At 44.3% G+C, this 24,928-nt stretch overlaps 1 protein-coding gene across 2 annotated transcripts in view; it reads left to right on the plus strand.

Annotated features, from left to right (window-relative positions):
• MINDY2 (MINDY lysine 48 deubiquitinase 2) overlaps positions 1 to 24,928 on the plus strand; it is a 223,585-nt gene that overhangs the window by 130,659 nt on the left and 67,998 nt on the right. For both annotated transcript variants that reach the window (XR_015869439.1, XM_088443140.1), the window contains exons 7-8: positions 12,758 to 12,931; positions 19,050 to 19,229. Coding sequence is in view for 1 of the 2 variants with exons in the window: in XM_088443140.1 (XP_088299266.1) it covers positions 12,758 to 12,931; positions 19,050 to 19,229 (354 nt within the window). In the remaining variant the exon portion in view is untranslated. The remainder of the gene's footprint in view (positions 1 to 12,757; positions 12,932 to 19,049; positions 19,230 to 24,928) is intronic.

Raw genomic sequence — 24,928 nt, forward strand, 5'->3', positions numbered from 1 at the left:
GCATTGCAAAACTTAACATTTTCTGTAGTACACAGGCCAGGAAGCCAGCTGGCCAATGCAGATGCATTGTTACGCGTTCATTGTTTGGGGGCTGCAGTTGTTCGCCCCCAAACAATGAACTTCTGTGGCTTCTATGTGTGTCCCAGATTCCTGTCCTATGTGTTTTGAAACCCCCAGGAGAAGTCTTTTTGAAAAAATAGACTAGAAATGTTGGCTTTGGTGAAAAGCCAGAATGGGCCCTGGGGGTATGGATGTGAGGAGAGGGAGGGCTCCATCCACAGGCCACTCCAGGTGTTGGGCCTTTCAGCCTGGTAGCAGGCTCATTAGGGCTTGCACCTGGAAATGGCTGATATAAGCTGGGTTTAGTTGTGGCTGAGTGTCTGGCTGGGAGAGCAGGCCCACAGACTAGCTTGCTCTGAGAGACTATTTGATACAAACCTGTAAGTACTGTGGATGTAAATTTGTTCTGGTAGTGAGGGAACCTACTGTCTAGTTAGAGCCCAGATGTGCTAGGATTTTGTTTGTTTTATTTTATGTGTCTGGTACAATAAAGACTGGCATTGGAGCCAGCTTGTACGAGAACCCCAGAACTGTGTCCTGTTTCTCCGGCTGCTGTGTGTGTAAAGAGGGAGTCCATCCCGACTGTGTCCCGTCTGTGTCACAATAGAGAGAGAGCGCAAAGGGTTAATTCCAGCACTCGCTGGTTCCACAAACATGTACTCAGCGGGTGCCTTCCAGAATAGTCAGCAAGCAGCTTGCCAAAACGAACCGGCGGCACTCCATACTTGGAAATAAGTGTACATACAACGGCAATACTTTGCATCGTTATTGCGCCTTTGTGAAGCAATACAGAAAAATAAAACAGATACTCACCCCCATAAATACCCCCTGGTGCACCTGTTGCTGGACGCCGCTACCACGCGTACCGCTGGCTCAGCCTGTCGCCTTGAAAGTGACGTCCTCAAATCCGGTGTCTGGTAACTAAGCAACAAGCAGATACACATTGTGAACATAAAATACATCATGATGAAAGAAAATATACAGTAACATCGAACACCCATACCAATTACATTAGTTCAGCATTAAAAAAGGAGACACAGAAAACACATACCAACAACAGCGCGTCTAATTAGTGTATACCTGACTATGTTATTCAGGACATTATATATACTAAGGATACTGCCTTTGAACCTCTATATACCCCTGCCTATACCTTCTAATATCCTTCCTATAAACCTCTAACGATGACGCCAGTAAATAAAGACTCCAGACTTAGAATATGTCTTTCCAAAGCACAAAGTATTATTCAAGTAAAGTACAGCAGTTACACGCTATGATCCTCATATAATCTTAGCGCAAAGAGATTATACAGACCCAAGTACAATTATACATACGCAGCGCTCTCTGGTCCAGATGTTAGGCATCAGCAAGAAACCCCTCGTCAATCAGCATTCAGCACAAAGACTAGGAACCCAGGGTCAGCACACATATTTATACCCCCCAGAAATAAACAACCTAAAGGAGAGGGCATATGTTACAAGGCATTTAACAGGTTGATTCAAATAGACACAACCCAGCCTCTAACAACTGGGGATCTCTGGTTTCCTGCCTCATGCAATCATCCTAACAGTTGTTCATATTATGTACATTTTGTTGCTTGAAGTCTCTGCGGTCCATAAGTTGAGAGTGCATGATGCGATCTCCACACCGATGGTACCGGAATACTGTTGAAAGAGTACGCATCAGTACATTACCAATCACTGTTTACTTATCATGTATAAAACCTTAGTTACCAAATAATCTTTATTTCACAGCATTTATGCTAAATGAACAAACTTAAATCTTATACTTTAAAGCTTATTAAACCTTTTATGTGAATATGTAATGTGTAAGTATGCAGGGTGTGATGTAAAGACGCTAGTTAACTTGGGGCAGATGCGTGCGCATGAAGCTAATAAACAGCTTTTTCATACAGGATCTTATGCATTCGCTAATATGCAATTGTGTGTATTAATGTGTGTATGAGAAATGGTGCACTTAAATCTCACTTAAACTAAGTGAACACCTAGCAGTGTGGAATGCTGAGCATTATAGTTCCACACGCCCCCCCCTCTCTCAGCAGCCGCCACCCTTCCCAGGCTCAAAAGCACAGTCCTTTGTTCTCCCAGGTTCTTGTGTAAATGCAAATTAGCACAGCTACAAGACCCAAACCTCAGATAACACTCTTGGCTTTGAAGGTATTTTATTGCAGGAAGCCTGCTAATGTAAGGTGCTACAAACAACCTTCTTGCTGTATTCGAGCAGGGCCACCTGGGGTGAGAGCAGACATTATGTCCAGGAAGCTTATCTACACAGGCTAGTTGTCACGTGGCCATTTGCTCTGTTTAGCTAATGCAATCCAATCTTGAAAATATATCCTTTAGGGGAATTATAATAATATACACTTTATCCAGAGCACCCAAACTACATAAAGTCATGAAATGGGCTTTTGGTGAATCGCCGTAACTTATGGCGATGGTCACATATGCAATCGCATGATGCTAATAGTAATATCGCCACATGTACTAAAGTGTGAGTTCATCTAAAATGGCGCTTAGGCGGCCATTCGCAAAATGGCGTCTTGTGGCTAGTCGTAAGATGGTGTCGCTGCGATTCAATCTTAAACTGATCTTGTCTCAGCCAATAATCCAGCTTCGAATATATATATATATATATATATATCCATAAAGAAATTGGCAGATGACCATGTAAAATTACAATATAGCAACATGCCTCAATACAAAAAAGTTACTCATGCAGAGAAGCATATACAGATAAATCACAAATCTATATTCCCATTTATATAGATTTGTGATTTATCTGACAAAGGTTGAATAAACCAAAACGTTGAATTTGAAATTGGTTCCTTTTCTACCTAATTGCATGAACCGTGAGTGCCACCGTTTGGCATACAGATTTGGACTTGGAACCTGGACCTCGGAGGGCACCTGGGCAAGTGCTATGTTATGGTGGTTGGAGTGCCGGCTTGTCTCTCTGGTATGTGTGTGTGTATATATATATATATATATATATATATTCCAATAACCCGCTGCTACTGCACTGTAACAAACGAACAAAGACGACTGCCTTGATACGGGAATGGTATTATTTTTCTATTAATTTGCTGCTGCTAAATATCCAATAACTAACATAAGCGGCTGTCTTGATGCTGGACTTTACAACTTTATCTTGACCTGTGGTCCGTGTGTATATATGTTTTTTGGCTTTGTCATCTGTCTCTCCTTGCCACTTATGTTTTTATAATAATATTGAATCTATTTTTAGGCACATGTTCCCTAGTGGAATGTTTTTGTAATTAGTCATTATTGTACATTTACCATTTATTATTGACTAAATAACTTATTTCTTGTTGACATTTACATGCGCTCCCAACTTCTTGTTTTTCTTTTGCCAACTATATAGGTCAGCCACCCTATTCTGGTGAGCTGCATTTAGATGTTTCTGTACAGACCCCCAGAGCGCCTAGTTTAGTTTGGTGTTGATTATTATTCTTATTATTTAAGCCCACTCCCCCCTCCAGAGTAATGTCTCTTTAGTGCTCTCCCACCCCCGCTGATACTCTATTTCTCCCCCCCCCCCCACACAGTTACCTCCCAACACCCATGGGCATACACTCCTCCCCCCCCCCCCCCCCATATGCAGATCGCAGTGGAGTGTGTGTCAGGGGGGACCCCAGTTGCCCTGCTGAAGCTGATCTCTGCACAGAGATCAGCCAAAAATGCTTGGAGGGGAACTAAGTTACCGTCTTCGCACTGTGATAATTCGCACTTTGATCATTCATGCCATTCGGACAGCATTCTGGGGTGCAATTCCGGGGGAAACAGCGGAGCGGCGCAGTCGCATGTGATGCGACGCTGCCAGCTGAGGCACTGGTGGCTGCGGTCACATCACATGCAATGCCCCCAGTTAACTGGTTAATAAATGCAGCCAGCGGCGTCTGGCCAGAATTGTCCGTAGTAACAGACAAGCGACACTGGTATAAACTCATATCCACATCAATGCAGAAGGTATCAGGCGCATATCCAGCAGGTCATTGCAGCTTTCTTTAGCTTCCTAGGGAATAAGGGAGCAGAAAACCCACCAGAGTGCCCCTGTTAACACTACTACCCAGGACTGAGATGCTCACCTCTGCTCGTGGCATCGCTAATTGGACCCTGAAAACTTGCAACATGTGACGTGGTGGTTCCATAATGGTGTGCGTTGTGTTCACGTGACATGGGTTGGGTTCGCTGGAACTCCTATCGGTGTCAGTGTAGTATTCATTCTAGCACCCTGCACCTGTCACAACCCGTGCTCTTTCCTGCCTGGGGTGTTGCTCTCTGCTCTGGTGCTGCTAGCACACTCAGGTGATCCAACAAACTACTTGGATACAGACCAGTGTTTGCTGGATGCACTAGAACAAAGCAACACCCAGTGCAGGAAAGAGGAACTGCATGGGGTGTGCCAGGTGCTGGGTACTAGAATGAACACTATCAGCGGTTTTAATGCTACAGCTGATCGGTCTATAGATAATAATTATTTTACTAGTTGATTAGCACAACGTACAGAAAGTACAGCAGTTGAAGCTCAAATGTGCTTGTGATAAACCCTGGTCGAGTGGTTGACAGCGAATAAAGACCAACTGCTTTAATAAGTCTGTGTTCAGTGTTTCTCTGTTGGCATGCTTTGGATATAATAAAATTGCCCATTGTGAAGTTATCCCTTGCACTATAAAAGCATACTTTGCCATTATTTTTGCTCTCCCTCCTTGGTGAGAAATGTAATGGATCTATAAATAGATGGTCATGTAAAAAGTTTGAGCTGAGAGCATTTTAGAACCCCTGTTGATTCCTATTAAAATAATAATAATTTTTCATTCAATAAATTGATGTGACATTTCCATGGCTTCTGACCGAGAATAAATTGGTCTGCAATGTTGCCTAATTTAATCTAAATGTTGTAGTGTATTATTATATTAGTGTGTTCAATGTCATGGGAAGAGAATTACCACTGCTGAGCAAAGCTCGTACTCTGATTCTTTGCAGTTTTATTTTTAATACTGCAAAATACATTTTATGATGCAGACGACCTACATAATGGAACACAGTTCTGCTGAGTAAAGCCTGCAAAATGTGAATTATATGCTATTTTTCTAAGCTATAATTGTATCTCTCTGAATTATTACTGCACTATAAAATGCTGAATAGGCTGTGTGCCAAATTACCCCCTAGGATCTTTCTTTCAAATATCGCATAAAAAAAGAACATGTTCAACATGGAATAAGGCAATACACTTGTTTTATATGGGCTGTTTCATAGTATTAGATTTTCATTGCACTATTTCTGCAATGTTTCTGTAATCGGTGTCTATTATCTAATTATTTTGTGTGTGATTACAGGTTACATGCAAGGTTGAGCAATTATGCATTTGCTTACAGGAATACTCTTCAGCAGTAGTTGAAGAATAGTTTAAATATTTTAAGGACTACTGTACATTTTTTTTTCTTAAATGTGAGAAAAATTTTAACTATGCAACCAGAAGTAGAGCTGGGTACACACTGGAGCGATGGGCATATGTTCTGACATCGGAACGAATGCCCTTGAACAGGGATTGCCCATCCACACTTGACCGAGTTACTGAATGACAGAATGATCACCGTTCCGTCCTTGATTAACTTACTACAGATCGCTAGCAATATCGCTATGTTTCAAACCCTGACCTTATAATGATTTAAACTTGAAATAACATTTTATATATAAATTCTCTTCTTATTAGAGTCCCAGTCGTCTGATTATGAAAAAGCTGCAAAGTCTATAGGATCTGGCCCTTTTTTTTTTTTACAGCTACCAGGTACTGTCCCCACTTGAAGGCTCCCAAAGTGCCGGGTGGTAGGCTGCTTCTTGCCTGGGGAGAACACTGGTGTATGAAACATTAATGTATGACATAAAGGAAGCAGAGCAGTGACGATTTTAGTGAAGCAAGTCATTAAAAAAAGGCGGCCATCTGATTGCTTTTTTGGTTTAAGCTGCCTAAACCGTTAAAGATATATTGCGACAACGAACTTTATTTTATACTATGTAGAGATTGATTCTTGCTATCCGGGACCGGGACAGACACTTAACGTGGCTGGAGTTGACCGAAGTGGAGACTGTTTTGCTCACTGAAAACTTTATGTGGCCCTTTTGTGTCTCACGTCAAAGCTGAATCTTATCGTGTTGACGTCCGGAGGAAAAACAACAATGGAAATCTTATAAGACCTCGGTTAAAAAAAAGTATCGCCGTAAATTCAAAACTGCTCCCGTGCAAAGCCAGGGCGGGTCACTAGTATGGAATAAATAAGAAGTTGAACTTGTTATCTCGAGTACAGTGTGGGCTCATTTGGTATGTGTGATATTGACACTGCTATGGGAAAGCTTAAGGGTATGAATATAAAGGTGGTCAGGGTTTGAAGATCTAAGCTACTTTGCCATGTCTACCTTTCCAGACCCGAGAATATACATGAGCATTTTGCATGGTATAAGTAAATAATATAAACGTAGGGACAGTGTCAAACTGGGGCATGAAGGGCCCACCAGGGGAATGCAGTGATAAGGGCCCATATTTAGGGGTGTGACCAGCCTCCAGAGGGGGTGCGCACAGCCTCCACAAAGGCTTGGCTAACCATTAGAGAGTGCATGGACTGGGCTCCTTAAATATGTATATATAGTAAATACTGCTGGTGCATGCAGGATAATGTACCAGATAAATAACCGCAAAGCATTGTAGAAAATACATCATAGTCCTGTGTAGTATGATGTATCATATGTATAATGTATAGTTCAAATGCATAGTCTTGAACCTGATCTTTAGATGAGGTGGTGGGCCCTGAGGCAGTGGGGCCCACCGGGGGCCAGTACGACCCTGCGTAAGGATAAAAATTGTCCCAGTAATAGATACTGGAATGATGTCACACAAGGTCCATAGGTGTACTACACTACAATCATGTAAAGCTGCAAACCAGGAAATAAATGTACTACAATGTCTGGTGTCTATTAATCTCCACATATGCTAGAATACTGGAATATAGAATGTATATAAAGGAGTAGTCTCACCACTGTAGATGTAAGTGTCCTCCAGAAATATTCAGCACCATGCGGCCGATGGATAATGATCCACTGTGAGAAGACCTGCCGAGGAGACTTGCTAGTGTCAGGTGCTCCTTAGGTGATGTGGTCCACAGCAGAGTGTGATCAGCACATTTATTGGCTCCAGTAAAATGTCTTTATAAAGAATGTTTATTCCTAGTGGAAGGTGTGTGACAATATTACAGCGCACACATGTTCAGAAGTCAGATGTAATACAATCCCCACGTTGGTCAAGAATACACAGATCACAATGTTCAAGATGGTATATAGATTTAAGCACTGTCGCAGCTCTTTTTATTAAGTTTAAACACACATGGTTTAAAGAGGCTGGGAGCTGGTTTACCATGTAAGGCTAGTTCTCAATTATTATTTGCTTGCATCAGGAAACAATGCCTTTCAAAAGTGGATCTGAACTCAACCGACTGAAATCTCTTAATACAGTTCATCCTCAATATTTACCATACAGAATCAAAGTATCTATTTGGATTTACATGTAGTTTATCTAATGAAATCAAATTGCCATCAATGGGATATTTGTACATTATTGTTTACCCCTAAATTACCCCTGGAGTGCATTCAAGCTAAATAGGTGTTTGATCAATTAACAAAACAGGCCTTTTGATGAGAGCAGGATAATTAATATAATATTTGCTATTCCAGTACGTCACAAAACAACCTAATCGTAGGATAGGCAATACCTTATAAACCAAATACCTTTAAAATATATATCTACAATTGGCACAATTCACCTGGATTTAATCGCATTTGGCGAAATAGTGTTACCTATTTAACATGTTAGTTATATGCACTTCGCATAACATTAGCTATATGTTCAGTCCACATTAGGCACATAGTGCCAACGTTTCTCCTTGATGGCATCCCAGCACAAAATGTATGCAGCGGTGGACACCGTAACTCCAATCAGGGTTGCAGAAACTTTGTTTTTGTTTTTTTAAATCAAAAACTGATTTATTTGATTTTTAATCTTTTTTTTGGATTTAAATAGGATTTTTTATTTAAAATTTTAAAGTAAACGTTTTAAATTCTTAAACGTTTACTTAAAAACAAAATTTAATAAAAAAAAAAATATTTAAATCAAATCAGTTTGTTTGATTTTTTTTTTTTAAAAGTCCAATTTTATGCAACCCTGACTCCAATGCTCTGGTTCCAGGATAAGATGAAGTGGTCAGTGCTTTTATTGGGGATATATATTATATATAATATATAAAATATAAATTGTATATATTTTTTATTAGAGTGTTGAAGGTATTGTGGGATTTAATGTAAATGGAATTATTTGAGAATGTGGTCATTATCTAATGATGGGAATGAATGATTATAAAGGAGTCAAATGTTAATGTCCCCCACACCCTCCTGATTCTCTTCCTGCAACCTCATCGATCACTGTGGCCTTTGCGGAGCCACGGTTGCAGTGATCCTTGAGAGTTTGGGATTCTGGTGGTGGAGCTGCAGGTCGAGAGGAGCTTGTTGGCACTGTGGTCCTGGCAGCTGCCGGAAGATGACATTCCAGCAACCGCCAGTGTACATTTCAGACACAGAGGCATCGGAAATGCCTTCTGTGTTGTAGGTGCGGGCTCAGAAATGCCCTCTGTGTTGTAGGTGTGGGCTCAGAAATGCCCTTTGTGCTGTAGAGGCAGGCTTAGAAATGCCCTTTGTTCTGTAGAGGTAGGCTCAGAAATGCCCTTTGTGCTGTAGAGGTAGGCTCAGAAATGCCCTCTGTGTTGTAGGTATGGGCTCAGAAATGCCCTTTGTGCTGTCGAGGTAGGCTCAGAAATGCCCTTTGTGCTGTCGAGGTAGGCTCCGAAATGCCCTTTGTGCTGTAGGAGTTGGCTCCGAAATGCCCTTTGTGCTGTAGAGGCAGGCTCCGAAATGCCCTTTGTGCTGTAGAGGCAGGCTCCGAAATGCCCTTTGTGCTGTAGAGGCGGGCTCAGAAATGCCCTTTGTGCTGTAGAGGCGGGCTCAGAAATGCCCTTTGTGCTGTAGAGGCGGGCTCAGAAATGCCCTTTGTGCTGTAGAGGCAGGCTCAGAAATGCCCTTTGTGCTGTAGAGGCGGGCTCAGAAATGCCCTTTGTGCTGTAGAGGCGGGCTCAGAAATGCCCTTTGTGCTGTAGAGGCGGGCTCAGAAATGCCCTTTGTGCTGTAGAGGCGGGCTCAGAAATGCCCTTTGTGCTGTAGAGGCGGGCTCAGAAATTTCCTTTGTGCTGTAGAGGCGGGCTCAGAAATGCCCTTTGTGCTGTAGAGGCGGGCACAGAAATGCCCTTTGTGCTGTAGAGGCAGGCTCAGAAATGCCCTTTGTGCTGTAGAGGCGGGCTCAGAAATGCCCTTTGTGCTGTAGAGGCGGGCACAGAAATGCCCTTTGTGCTGTAGAGGCAGGCTCAGATATGCCCTTTGTGCTGTAGAGGTAGGCTCAGAAATGCCCTTTGTGCTGTAGAGGTAGGCTCAGAAATGCCCTTTGTGCTGTAGAGGTAGGCTCAGAAATGCCCTTTGTGCTGTAGAGGCAGGCTCAGATATGCCCTTTGTGCTGTAGAGGTAGGCTCAGAAATGCCCTTTGTGCTGTAGAGGCAGGCTCAGAAATGCCCTTTGTGCTGTAGAGGCGGGCTCAGAAATGCCCTTTGTGCTGTAGAGGCGGGCTCAGAAATGCCCTTTGTGCTGTAGAGGCGGGCTCAGAAATGCCCTTTGTGCTGTAGAGGTAGGCTCAGAAATGCCCTTTGTGCTGTAGAGGCAGGCTCAGAAATGCCCTTTGTGCTGTAGAGGCGGGCTCAGAAATGCCCTTTGTGCTGTAGAGGCAGGCTTAGAAATGCCCTTTGTGCTGTAGAGGTAGGCTCAGAAATGCCCTTTGTGCTGTAGAGGTAGGCTCAGAAATGCCCTCTGTGTTGTAGGTATGGGCTCAGAAATGCCCTTTGTGCTGTCGAGGTAGGCTCCGAAATGCCCTTTGTGCTGTCGAGGTAGGCTCCGAAATGCCCTTTGTGCTGTAGGAGTTGGCTCCGAAATGCCCTTTGTGCTGTAGAGGCAGGCTCCGAAATGCCCTTTGTGCTGTAGAGGCAGGCTCCGAAATGCCCTTTGTGCTGTAGAGGCGGGCTCAGAAATGCCCTTTGTGCTGTAGAGGCGGGCTCAGAAATGCCCTTTGTGCTGTAGAGGCGGGCTCAGAAATGCCCTTTGTGCTGTAGAGGCGGGCTCAGAAATGCCCTTTGTGCTGTAGAGGCGGGCTCAGAAATGCCCTTTGTGCTGTAGAGGCGGGCTCAGAAATGCCCTTTGTGCTGTAGAGGCGGGCTCAGAAATGCCCTTTGTGCTGTAGAGGCGGGCTCAGAAATGCCCTTTGTGCTGTAGAGGCGGGCTCAGAAATGCCCTTTGTGCTGTAGAGGCGGGCTCAGAAATGCCCTTTGTGCTGTAGAGGCGGGCTCAGAAATGCCCTTTGTGCTGTAGAGGCGGGCTCAGAAATGCCCTTTGTGCTGTAGAGGCGGGCTCAGAAATGCCCTTTGTGCTGTAGAGGCGGGCTCAGAAATGCCCTTTGTGCTGTAGAGGCGGGCTCAGAAATGCCCTTTGTGCTGTAGAGGCGGGCTCAGAAATGCCCTTTGTGCTGTAGAGGCGGGCTCAGAAATGCCCTTTGTGCTGTAGAGGCGGGCTCAGAAATGCCCTTTGTGCTGTAGAGGCGGGCTCAGAAATGCCCTCTGTGTTGTAGGTATGGGCTCAGAAATGCCCTTTGTGCTGTAGAGGCGGGCTCAGATATGCCCTTTGTGCTGTAGAGGCGGGCTCAGAAATGCCCTTTGTGCTGTAGAGGCGGGCTCAGATATGCCCTTTGTGCTGTAGAGGCGGGCTCAGAAATGCCCTTTGTGCTGTAGAGGCGGGCTCAGAAATGCCCTTTGTGCTGTAGAGGCGGGCTTAGAAATGCCCTTTGTGCTGTAGAGGTAGGCTCAGAAATGCCCTTTGTGCTGTAGAGGCGGGCTCAGAAATGCCCTTTGTGCTGTAGAGGCGGGCTCAGAAATGCCCTTTGTGCTGTAGAGGCGGGCTCAGAAATGCCCTTTGTGCTGTAGAGGCGGGCTCAGAAATGCCCTTTGTGCTGTAGAGGCGGGCTCAGAAATGCCCTTTGTGCTGTAGAGGCGGGCTCAGAAATGCCCTTTGTGCTGTAGAGGCGGGCTCAGAAATGCCCTTTGTGCTGTAGAGGCGGGCTCAGAAATGCCCTTTGTGCTGTAGAGGCGGGCTCAGAAATGCCCTTTGTGCTGTAGAGGCGGGCTCAGAAATGCCCTTTGTGCTGTAGAGGCGGGCTCAGAAATGCCCTTTGTGCTGTAGAGGCGGGCTCAGAAATGCCCTTTGTGCTGTAGAGGCGGGCTCAGAAATGCCCTCTGTGCTGTAGAGGCGGGCTCAGAAATGCCCTCTGTGTTGTAGGTATGGGCTCAGAAATGCCCTCTGTGCTGTAGAGGCGGGCTCAGAAATGCCCTTTGTGCTGTAGAGGCGGGCTCAGATATGCCCTTTGTGCTGTAGAGGCGGGCTCAGAAATGCCCTTTGTGCTGTAGAGGCGGGCTCAGATATGCCCTTTGTGCTGTAGAGGCGGGCTCAGAAATGCCCTCTGTGTTTGTCAGCCCGCAATTAAGACACTGAAACAAAATTACATCTTGCCTCCCCTACCTAAAAACATTTTGATGCCCCAGCTCGTTGCCAAAAGAAAAAATGCGACATCGCAGACACTGTTCTCCATACTGAGCAGCACTGCGCTGTCAGTATGTACATAAATTATGGCTGATATGGGAGATGCTGTAGCATCCCTTTGGCCATTATAAACTTTTGCCAAACTGAGGCAGGCCGTACAGACTCAGCGAGGAAAGTAAATGCTTTGGAGGCACTTAAGTCTATGTGGTACTGGTTTTGTCGAGGTTCAAATTTGATATTTGTGCTCACTTTATTTACTTTACATAATGTAATGTATATATTAGAACTATAGTTATGTACTTGTACATAGAAAAAAAACATCGGGCCTGATTCAGTCACACTGCTGATGTTTATGGAGTTGAGCAGTTTTGTTTTCTACTCCACATCCACGACAATCCCTAAATTCCCCTATGGCACATGTGTTACACCGTATATGCACAAAGGTGAGAACCATGGTCACAGAAATGTCTTGGGAAAAGAGCTGGTTGTTCCTGAGATGTGGCTACACAGATGCACAGAGATGGTCCGTCTTATTGTCCTGTTACTGGAGTGTTGCTGAAGTGTTTGTGTACCCAATCGCTCAGTCATTCACCATACTCTGATGGAAAATCTGCAGCTGCCATAGGGCTGGTGCAAGTTTCAATGGTGCAACAGATAGTGGCGTGTGCAGGCGCTCATAGTGGGCGTCTCTGTCCTTGCACGGATGTACACCAGGGAAGGGCTTTCTAGCAGCATTTGCATAGAGTCACATACGTGCGACCACCAAAAGACTACGTCTATTTTTTAATCAGGCCCATCGCATTTTAGCAAAACGCTATGAAAATTTATATCCTCCTCTGTTTTGTTTGTCTGTAAAGCTGTAAAACCTATATTACTAGCTGCTAAGAAGGAACTTTAATTCATCTTTAAAATGCAGTGTTGTCATTTAGGGACTGCTGTACTTGCTTGTGACGGATCAGGGATTTCTTACGGAAGAAAACATTGTCTGGGAAAGTTTACACAATGTGGATGGAGATGGCAACTTTTGCGACTCAGAATTCCACCTACGACCACCATCCGATCCAGAATCTGTGTACCAAGGACAACAAGACCAGATTGATCAGGTTTGTTAGGATGCATATGTTGCACAGCCAATGCTTTGGTGTATAGCAGCTTATGCAGAGTTAGGAGCAAATCAACAAAAGGAGCAATGTACTGGAGAAACCATGGTGCAATGCAAGGGGTGCAATGCATTTGTATTTTTTTGCATACAGTGAAAATAGTAATGTTTTGCCAGGCTACAGATTTGATCCTTTTTTGTTATCCTTTTATTGACTCTACATGATCCTTATTATGCTGTGCAGAAATCTATTCATTGATAGAAATATTATGTAAATGGAAGTTCACACTAGTTATCTTCAAACAGGGTTCATATTTTCACCTCTAATGGCATGATGGGACTAGTATTGGATCATTTCCTACATGAATTTTTTTAGACATAGTACAGGCCCTTTTTCCCCACACTCATCAAGCAACAATTTCATGGGAGACGGTAGTACAGTGTCTCCTCAAAAGTAAATATCCCCTCACTATCACTAATACATCCCAAAAGTAATCACAGATCACACGCAGCATAATTATCTTTTATAAATAATTAGTTAGAAAAGTAAATAGACTTCCAGCTGCATGTTTATTTAGGACAGACACCTCTCAGGCTTGGGGACCATGGTGGCTTGTGCACCTCTGGCTTTCAATTCCATAATAGAAGCTATATATGTATACTATATTTTCTATATTCATACATATACAGTCAGGTCCATAAATATTGGGACATTGACAGAATTTTCATATTTTGGCCTCTCTTCACCACCACAATGGCTTTGAAATGAAACAAACAAGATGTGCTTTAACTGCAGACTTTCAGATTTAATTTGAGGGTAATTACATCCAAATTAGGTGAACGGTGTAGGAATTACAACGGTTTCTATAAGTGCCTCCCACTTTTTAAGGGGCCAAAAGTAATGGGACAAACTAAACAATCCTAAATCTAACTTTCACTTTTTAATACTTTGTTGCAAATCCTTTGCAGGCAATTACAGCCTGAAGTCTGGAACGCATAGACATCACCAGACGCTGGGCTTCATCCCTGGTGATGCTCTGCCAGGCCTCTACTGCAAATGTCTTCAGTTCCTGCTTGTTCTTGGGGCATTTTCCCTTCAGTTTTGTCTTCATCAAGTGAAATGCATGTTCAATCGGATTCAGGTCAGGGGATTGACTTGGCCATTGCATAACATTCCACTTTTTAGTCTTAAAAAACACTTTGGTTGCTTTTGCAGTATGCTTCGGGTCATTGTCCATCTGCACTGTGAAGCGCCTTCCAATGAGTTCTGAAGCATTTGACTGAATATGAGCATATAATATTGCCCGAAACACTTCAGAATTCATTCTGCTGCTTTTGTCAGCAGTCACATCATCAATAAATACAAGGGAACCAGTTCCATTGGCAGCCATACATGCCCATGCCACGACACTACCACCACCATGCTTCACTGATGAGGTGGTATGTTTTGGATCATGAGCAGTTCTTTTCCTTCTCTTCTCTTCCCATCACTCTGGTACAAGTTGATCTTTGTCTCATCTGTCAATAGGATGTTGTTCCAGAACTGTAATGACTTTTTAGATGTTGCTGGCAAACTCTAATCTGGTCTTCCTGTTTTTGTTGCTCACAAATGGTTTGCATCTTGTGGTGAACCCTCTATATTCAATCTTGTGAAGTCTTCTCTTGATTGTTGACTTTGACACATATACATCTACCTCCTGGAGAGTGTTCTTGATTTGGCCAACTGTTGTGAAGGGGTTTTTCTTCAACAGGGAAATAATTCTTCTGTCATCCACCACAGTTGTTTTCCGTGGTTTTCAGGGTCTTTTGGTGTTGCTGAGCTCTCCGGTGCGTTCTTTCTTTTTATGAATGTTCCAAACAGTTGATTTGGCCACACCTAATGTTTTTGCGGTCTCTCTGATGGGTTTGTTTTTTGATTTTTCAGCCTAATGATGACTTGCTTCACTGATAGCGACAGCTCTTTGGATCTCATATTGAGAATCGACATCAACTGATTCCAAATGCAAATGTCACACCTAGAATCAACTCCAGACCTTTTACCTGATTAATTGATAATGAAATAACGAGGGAATAGCCCACACCTGTCCATGAAATAGATTTTGAGTTGATAGTCCCATTACTTTTGGCCCCTTAAGAAGTGGGAGGCACATATTGAAACCGTTGTAATTCCTACACCGTTCACCCGATTTGGATGTAATTCGCCTCAAATTAAATCTGAAAGTCTGCAGTTAAAGCACATCTTGTTTGTTTCATTTCAAAACCATTGTGGTGGTGAATAGAGGCCAAAATCTGAAAATTCTGTCAATGTCCCAATATTTATGGACCTGACTGTATACAAATGCCAGGGCTCATAGTGTAGTAATTTCGAAGCAAATAGAATCTCAAAAAGAGGTAAAGTGCAGCATGATAACTGTAAACCTACTCCTACAGCGGCCTGTTATTGTAAGTAGCATTTTATCCATGTTGGGATCCCATTGTCCGCGTTCTGGTGTCTACAGAGTCACTGTCAGTGACTGACAACCATACCAAACCCTGTATATTGGATATTGTTAATTTCTAAGGGATTTACATTATACATGAAATAACCTTCTGGCTATCGTCTGCATTTATGAGAACAGATGATTATGCTTTATTACTGACTATAGTTTTTTACCAGCTGTAAGAACAAACTACTGCGCCCTGTTCACTAATGTAAACCTGAATGCATATATACGGTTATTTTGTAAAGCCGTGAGAGTTAAAAGATGATGTGATAAAGTATAGCTATGGGGTCCTCAACGGGGGTTCAATCAATGGAAAGGGCTTCCTATTCAATCAAATAATTTTAACAATCTCAACAGGGCTCTTTATTATCTCTTATCTTCTAACAATCAAGTATAACATTTTATTTGATTTTTTTTCCCATTAGCATGGGGCTGTTACAAATGTGAGCGGAGCTTGAGTGCTGTTATATCATTCCATGTCTCACGGCAAAGCTTATGAGACTTCAGTACATAATTTATCAGCTCTGTGACAACTGCTGGTGATTTCAGCACTCTATAATTACTTGTTTTTATATATTTCATATTTTCAGCCAAGCACTGAAGTCCCACAGTTTATAAAATGAAAGCAGTTGTCTTAATGCAGCGCAAAAGAAAAATGTAATGGCTGGAAATGTGGAGACTTGAGGGTAAATTTACTAAGAATTGGGTCTAATCTGAGATTGCCTGAGTTTAAACACGCACAGCATCGCAGGAACACTGTTGACTTTTGCCAGTTGAAACACTCAAAATTTACCAAGAATAGTTTTTTTTGTGATGGTGTATGTGTACCCGTGTTGCCTGTGTTCCTCGTAGCCAAACACTCCCGAAATGCTGCCTGCACATATCAGTGAGATACATGCAGGCTGCATGCTATTATTGTGTCTAGCTACAAAAGTGTTAAAGTAAAAAAAAGAAGTAAAAAAAAAGGTGTGTGTGGTCCCCGCTCCCAAGTATAACCAGCCCTAGGCTCTTTGAGCTGGCACTGATTCAGTGACCACTCTTTGCCCCGATGCTCGTAGTAAAAATATGAGGAAAAATGGTGTGGGGGGGGAGGTGCCCCGTATTTTTACTATTAACATCGGGCTCCACTAGTCATGGTATAATGCCACAGCCAGGGTACCCTTTCACCGGGTCCCCGACCAAAGCATTAAAACCCCAAACTAGTCAGCCCAGGCCGGAGACACCAGGATAGTTGCCACCTCCCCCCAAATAAAGGGGTCCCCCCTCTACTGGGCTCTTCCCTGCACCCCTATGGGCGGTGAGTGCAGGGGTAATAATTGTGTAATATTGTTTTTTACAGTGAGACTACAGGTCAGAGAGTGCCTGCCCTTTGGCACTTGTAGAACTACAAGTGCCAGTAGACGGCCGGCTCCGGTACCCCCATTGTAAAACAATATTAGTAGACAGGACACTCGCACCGAAGGTTGAAATCTTTTATTACACATGCACATACTCACCCACTGATTGGCTATGAGTGGCCAGGCTGTCTGTTCGCCAATCAGTGGCCTGGCTGTTGATTGGCTGTGACTGGCCTGGCTGTCAATCAGTGACCGCTTACTATAGTAGCTGCCACTGACTGGCGGTCCTATATGTGCAGGAAACCTCATGGGTCCTGTCGCTTTCGGGGAAAAGCTGTGTATGTACAGCTCTTCACTGTCCAGTATGACTCAGGATTTGGTGTTTCTTTTAATTTTTACTGGCTGGGGACTCTACTGGAGAAGTGGACCAATCTACAGCAAGAGTTAAGTGAGTTTTTTTGTTTTTTTTTACCATATAGCGGGATTTTACTGGAGAAGAGTAAATGAGTGTGTGCATGCAGGTGAATGCAGAATGGAAGTGTATATTGCGCTGTTGTAGTGTGAACATCTGCCCGATGGAAGGATATATCGGGCGGATGTTCACACCTACATGATCCAGTGTACAACCACGCAATATACCCTTCCATCCCGCATGGTTGGCTGGGATACACGTTGCTCTGATGTGTACCTGGCCTAACACAGGCTTCCTGGGTAGAGCGTGTCTTTGTCCAACTAGTAGATTGGAATGCTCTTCTGCACACTGAGCTTGTGATTTATGGCCAGCTGCTAGCACACCTTAAGGTGTCCCCAAACCTCAAAATATCGTATAATAAAGGTAAGAATTGGTGCAGCGCTTGGCCATTTGCAATGAAATAATTCTATTTCTTAATTGTATGTTGTGGTGTGTACCAATGATATATATAATATACAAAATGATGTGTGAGAAGAAATATCAGGACCATTGGCCTCGTTATAAGTTTTTAAAAATTGTTAGTGGTGTTTTCAAAGCCCCTCCCCAATGAGCTTTTGTATGCAGTTCCAAAAAACCTTTCCTAAAGTAAGAGGCATTGTGGGAGTGCAGAAGGAGGCCACAGAAGGCTGAAGCTGAAATGCCTTGGGGAATCACTCATTTCCCACCCATGGCAAGAACCCATAAACCCAAAGGTATTTTTCCGACCACGTTCCCGATCAGCAGCATACCACAAATCACGTGACACGGCAAACTCGGAAGCACGGCAAAGACAAAACAGCGGCGCCAGAAGAAAGAAGACAACAGAGATGAGAATGGAGTTCAACGGAGTCGGTGGTAAGTACAAGTGGCATTGAGTCTCTGGTAGGGAAGGAACACCCGGCAACAGGCTCCCTGGAGCCCAAACCGAGGTAGTCACCCCTAAGATCACAGTCCACTGCTTCCAGAGCCGTCACTCAGAGGGCGGCCCCTACAGGTGTACCATCAGAGTCCCGACCTGCAGGTAGTAAGATCTGATCCGTAGCACCACATACCCACTACCTTCCACACTGCCCGCAGTACCACAAAGAAGACCTACACCGGTATGTGCACAAACTTTAATACATATTCCTCAACACAGTCAGAGTAGCGGGACGCCGTACTCTGTCACATTTCTGGACAATCAGAATAATTTTGAATATACCTACACCTTGGTCTGCATTATCGGGAACATACATCTGAATAACCTTTTGGGAAACTATCAACAGCGTACAGATCTGTTTTGAGCATTGAATGGAACATTATTAATATATTTTTTTTTATCCTTTACCTTCATTTGTATTCAATCAATTTTTACTCTCTACCTATTTGCAGTAAATACTATTATTAATAATATCCATTGGTCCTGATATTTCTTCACACAAATCATTTTGTATATACTGTATATGTCATTGGTGCACACCACCTTATACAAATTAAGAAATCAAATTATTTCACCCGACCTCCATAATTATTCCAATAGGCAAAGCGCTGCACCAATTCTTACCTTTGTCCAGTCAGTGCCTTTGCTATAAAGAGATACCATGCCTTGGACTTTGAACTGTTGACTGGTTTGAGTGCTGTATTGCGGTGGGACCCTAGCATGCAGTTAGGGAAAGGAGATTTCTTCTTTAAGGACTAACTGTAGGAGTCTTGCACAGTAAACTAAAAGGGGTTTGCATATTTAGACTAGTTTAATTTTGTACAAAATTAAGCCTGAACAGAGACCTAGCTTTTTGGGCATGCCTGAAAACTGAATGTTACTCAGTGTCCTGGATTTTGACTTTAGATATTTTAAAAAACTGTCATTCCTAGGATTATCTGATGGCTCTGTCACTACAGCAAGAGCAACAGAACCAAGATATTGACTGGGAGCAGATACCAGAAGGTATCAGTGATCTGGAGCTGGCCAAAAAACTTCAGGAGGAAGAGGACAGAAGAGCTTCACAGTATTATCAGGAACAAGAGCAGGCAGCAGGTTCTTCTCCTCCTCAGGTACTTCACCAACAAATATTTTGCTTTAATTGATAGTTGAGTGGCAGCCAGCAGGTGAGGTAAGATGCTGCGTATCGGGAGCTGCTGGCACTACAGGTGTCCAAGTATAATGTGTAAAGAGGGGAGGTTTGTGACAAAGCTGCACCTAATGCAGATATGTGTATAATGAAGACTACCACAATTGTATAGTGGGAATCATACTAATTTATTAGGTGTGTTAATACATTATGCTACTATATGATGAGACACCGTGCTCTTCAAGTAAAACTAAAATAACGAGTGTAGTCCTTCAGTGAGCACCCTTTATGTGTGTAGCAGTAGACTTTGCTATGATAGAATGACCTTTGAGTGATTGGGATATCTGTATGTAACTTGTGGAGTCGCTATTCTCCAGTCGGAGGGTGCAGGGCATGACTGTGACCCTATTGGTTATATACTACAGGCCACCATTGTATATAAGACCGTACATTCTTCAAAAATTCTCCAATGAGCTGGAACACTTTGGAAGCAATCACAATATATGTGTTCACACTGCATCCAACAGCTGACTCTGTGCCGACCAGCCTTCACCCTCTGTCTTTTTCCATATAGTAACATAATGTACTGACACACCTAATAAGTTTGTTTCATTTCCACTGTACAAATAGGTTATTTGAAACCTTTATATCTGATTGGGATAATTTAAAGCACATGACAATGCGAGTTGCAAGAATTTTATTCATAAGCTCGTACAAGTATATCTGAATGCAATAAGCATGTTCTCAAAATGCCTGTTACAGTAGTGATATGAGACTGGATTTAGGGCAAGTAACCTAAAAGGGTTCTCCACCCAAAATGCAGCATTGTGGGAAAGGAAAGAGTTAACAAAATACAAGAACATGCCTTTGACTTTATGCCAGCATCTCGTTGGCAAGGAGGATACAGAACGCTGATGTATCCTAGACTCTAAATAGTAAAATATGCTTTTTAGGGGGGAAACCACTTTAACTCAACATTTTATATATCATGTCATTCTCTTTAAATTAATTGATGCACCACAGACCCTTTTGAATTGCATAGGTATTGTTTAATGGAAATTAAACTGTTAGCAACAAATATACTAACAGCAGTCTGGTGGCAAATATAAAACCCAGGTGTTGCCAACATGTTTGTGTTACTAGCATATGTCACCTTACATTACCTGAACCCTTTATTCCTTGAAGTACATTACTTTCTACATCAGGGTCCATAGGGTATCCACAGGATACCTTGGGGTTATAGGTGATGACGTCAGGCATCGGGCACCATAGAGTTAAAGTTTTCAGCCTCCCAGGATGCACCAGGGTCCCCCTCCTATACCCCACCCCCGAGCCAAGGCATCTCAGTTTCGTTGGTGCCCGGCTCGGAGTCGGATGCACCTGTTTAGAGGGGGGCTAAGATTAGCCCCTGAAGTTTCTTCACAAGCAGCTGTGTCTGCTCATCTGGAAGTACAGCATGGACAGTCAAGGCCGACGTCCATGCTGTCTTCCCTACACCCCCGCCGGTACCAGAACGCCGATACTGATCCGGGGATGCTGGTAAGCATCTGGGGTCACAGCTAGCGGTGACCCCAGATGTTTGGGACCATGGCCGGATTCAAGGGGGCAGCAGGTAAGCAGCGGGGTCCCGCGGTGGGTCCCTGCTGAGTACATGGTCCAGAGTCCCCAGGCAGGGGGCTCCCTGGGGACTGGCTGCAGCGTGGAGCCAGGTAACTAACCTGCGCTTCCACTACCACCCTGGGACAGCGGACCACAGCTGAGCGTTAGCGCTGCGGCGTCCCAGGGGTTAATTGCATGCCAGGGGAGCGCGCCTTCCCTGTACACAGCCGGCGCCTCCCCCGCTGCACACAGCCCTCTCTGCATCCACTGACTGGCCCTGTGGCAGCGCTCCTCCCACAGGCCGGCCTCCTCTCTGCTTCTCGGTGGCCATCTTTTGCTGGAAGCATGGTGAGCGCTGCTGGACGCTGATGATCGGTGGCATCGCGGTCTGGGTCCCCCGGCATACCTCACCTCCGTTGGTTACAGGTCTGTGTATGCAGCGCTGTGTCCTACCAAGCTCTGTGTCTGCGTAGTTGAGGATCAGCACTGATAGTGCAGGAATTGATTTCTTTGCATTGTATGTGACTTCTGCTAGCGTCTGCTGCCTGTACTTTTACTTTCTACTGTCAGCTTTTTCACTGTCCCTGTTCTTCTTCTGCTAAAGCCCTTGCGGTGCGGTGATTGCAGGGTGGTTCTCCCACTATACTAACAAGTATCAGTGAGAGGGGTCACATACTTACCATCATGTCTGAGAGTGACTTTCCTCTCCAGCTTATTTGTACTACATGCAAGGTACCAATAGCGGAGGGGGAGGGTAACGCGCAGTGTTACTTATTGGCGCGGCCAATTACTCTCACGGCTTCGGTACAGGAGCCGCCCTGGGCTTGCCAAAGCGCTTACAACCCTCGTGGGCCAGTTAGCTCCGCAGCCTGCGTTCCCACAGCAGTCAGTGGTGTCATCACCCATGCAGGGTTTCCCGAGACAATTGATGGTACCCCACAGTCTCCCTATTTCCCCTCCTCAGGTCTCTCAGGAGCCTGCGTGGGTTAATTCACTAACAAGTTCTGTACAGCATTTGTCGGACGTGTTACATATTTTTTATTATTAAAAAAAATTTTGTGTTCTCTTATATATGCTTTATTATTAGGATTGTTTTTTTATTTATATGTGTATGTATGTGTGTGTATGTGCATATATATATATATATATATATATATATATATATATATATATATATATATGTGTATGTTTATTATTATTATTTTTTAGTTATCATGTTTGATAAATGTTATCATTATATCTGTGAGCCTATTCTTATGTTTAAATTTGAGTACTCTAGCCAATTGATAATATAGTATAATATAAATGTATTTTATTATTAACAAAACAAACCAAGAAGTATTGATTCTTATATTATATGGGTAATGTGACAGCTATGTTTTTGATTTAGGGTTGATAATTGACTAATCATGTCAAGCTGGACATGGAAGTCTACCATTGGTAGCTGTGGATTTTTAATCCCTTCCTTGGAAAGGGGGGATTTATTCTGCCTTTTGAAAAAACCTCACTAAGTGAGGAGAAACGCGTCAAGGAACAGATCCTTCTATTTTGAACTGCTCTTGATGGTGAGCCAAGCAGTCGATTGCCGCTGATAGGAGGAATAACACACCGGAGTGTGTACCACTCATTCTAAACCTTAGCGGATCCTGCTGCTTCATCTATTACTTTGCCGCTGACTGATTCCATTTGATCCCAGACCATAGTGGATCCTACTGACCACTCTGCCGCTGACTGATCCCATTTTGATCTCAGGTGACGGGGTTTACTGCTGCACGCAGCTTTGCTACATCCCATTGTGGAATCAGCTTGTATTCAGAGACTCTGTGAACGGAAAGGCTGTCACCCGTGGCCGGCTGTGTTCCGGCGATACATATCCCTGGCTGGGTTGATTGCCCACTTGCATCCCCACTTGCTGATCCCTGGCCTGCTCTGGATTCCACGACGGTGGTGAGTGGCAGTTTATTACAGAGGAGATACGAATATCCAAAGTAAGGGGAAATAACCATTTGCTATCCATTGAATTATCCTTGATTACCATCTTTTTTATGGAGCTCTACCATTGATAAAGGAACTCACATTTTCATCAGTGACTGTATTGTGTAGGTCATTTGGACTTTATATGGCCTCATGCCCTTACTAGTGTGCGGTTACATTCTGTTTTATTGTTCTTATTGTATGGGTTAATCATTGTATGTGAACTGCAGTTCTATAGGCACATTGTTGCTATTTTAATAAATGTATTATGTGATTCATTTTTTGGTTTGTTTTGATAGAACAGTGATCCTCGGCGCAGACACATTTTTTCTTGTTTGTATGTGTTACAAGGGGAGTCTGTGTTGCGGCCACATAAGCGGCTGGTGGCGTCTCTGTCCGCTCCTTATGAGGATGTCTACCGATGATGGGGAGATTCTGGATCTTTCTGACCAAGAACCTCTCAGTTCTAAAGAGTCGGACGCTAAGTCCAAAGTTTATATTCCTGGACTTATTTGGGCAGTCCGCACGGCTTTAGTGATTGAGGATGAAGATCCTCCGGTGTCCAAGTCAAAATATGCCTTTTTTAAGGATATTAAGGGTGACGCCACAGTGTTTCCTCTTTCGGGTCAGTTAGTAGACCATTTAGAGGAGGCGTGGAAACACCCTGGCAAACGGTATCAGCTTCAGAGACGCTTGGCGGTGGCTTATTCGTTTGCGGACAATTATTTTTCTAAGTGGGAATCCCCTCCACAGGTGGATTCTCATGTGACACGCCTAGTCCGAAGTGCCACATTGCCCATGCCCTCCATGTCCTCCTTGAAGGATTCTACGGACCGTAAGGTGAAGATCTGCCTAAAGTCCGTTTATTCCCTTGAGGGGGGGGGGGGGGGGGCAGCCAGGCCGGATATGGCCATTTGTTGGGTAGCCAGAGCTATGGAGCGCTGGGCTGATAGTTTGGAGGCGTCTTTGGATTCCGACTGTTCGGCTTAACAGACCGAGTTGATAGGCAATCTCCGAGATTCGGCCACTTATATCAATGAAGCGGCCTTGGATATCAGTACCCTGACTTCTCGGATTTCTTCGGCAGCTGTAGCTGCTCGTCGCACCTTATGGTTGCGTTCTTGGAAGGCGGATGCTGATTCCAAGAAGGGCTTGGAAGCTTTGCCTTTTAATGGAGATTTCCTATTTGGTCCGGATCTGGACAAAATTGTAGCCACGCTGGCGGCAGCCAAATCGGCATGTCTCCCATCTGCTGCAGTTCCTTCCAGTTCAGGTACGTCGTCCTTTCGGCCTTACAGGGCCCAGGGTAGGCCTAAGGCACAGTCTTTTCCCCAACAGGCTGGCCCCAAAAAATTGGTCAAACCCCGGAAACAGGCCTGGAATACCAGACGTCCGGCCCCTAAGCCAGATGACAAGCCTGCGGCCTGACGGTCCTGGCCTCCCTTTGGGGGATCCCAAAGTGGGAGGCCGCCTGCTGCAGTTCGCCCAGTGTTGGTCGGTTACCACGACAGACACTTGGGTTCACGAGGTGGTTTCTCACGGGTATGCCCTCTCCTTCCGGCACAGGCCCCCGTCCCGATTCTTCACCACGGGTCTTCCATCAGACCGGAACAAAGCCATGAAACTGCGGAAGGTTTTGCACACTATTCTCCAGGCTGGTGTTATAGTGACTGTTCCATTCTCCCAGAGGGGCCTGGGTTTCTATTCCAATCTGTTTTTGGTGCAGAGACCCAATGGGTCGCACCGTCCGATCCTCAACCTCAAAGCACTCAACAAGTCCTTGCGGGTGCCGAGGTTTTCGGATGGAGACCCTACGGTCCATCATTCTGGCGCTGGAACCTGGGGATTACATGGTGTCGTTGGACATACAAGACGCTTACCTGCATGTCCCTATCAGGTTTGCAATCCGCAACGATCACTTCCAGTTCCGGGCGTTACCTTTTGGGCTGGCGACAGCTCCACGTGTGTTCACCAAGGTTATGGCTGTCATGGCGGCTTCCCTGCGGCTACAGGGAGTCCGCATGTTGCCGTACCTAGACAACCTTCTGTTGGTAGCAGGATCTCCAGAGCTCCTTCTACGCCACTTGGACCTGACGATTGCGGTACTGC

This window comes from Taudactylus pleione, unplaced genomic scaffold (assembly GCF_031769625.1).
Source record: "Taudactylus pleione unplaced genomic scaffold, aTauple2 ptg000019l, whole genome shotgun sequence".
Lineage (NCBI taxonomy): Eukaryota > Metazoa > Chordata > Amphibia > Anura > Myobatrachidae > Taudactylus > Taudactylus pleione.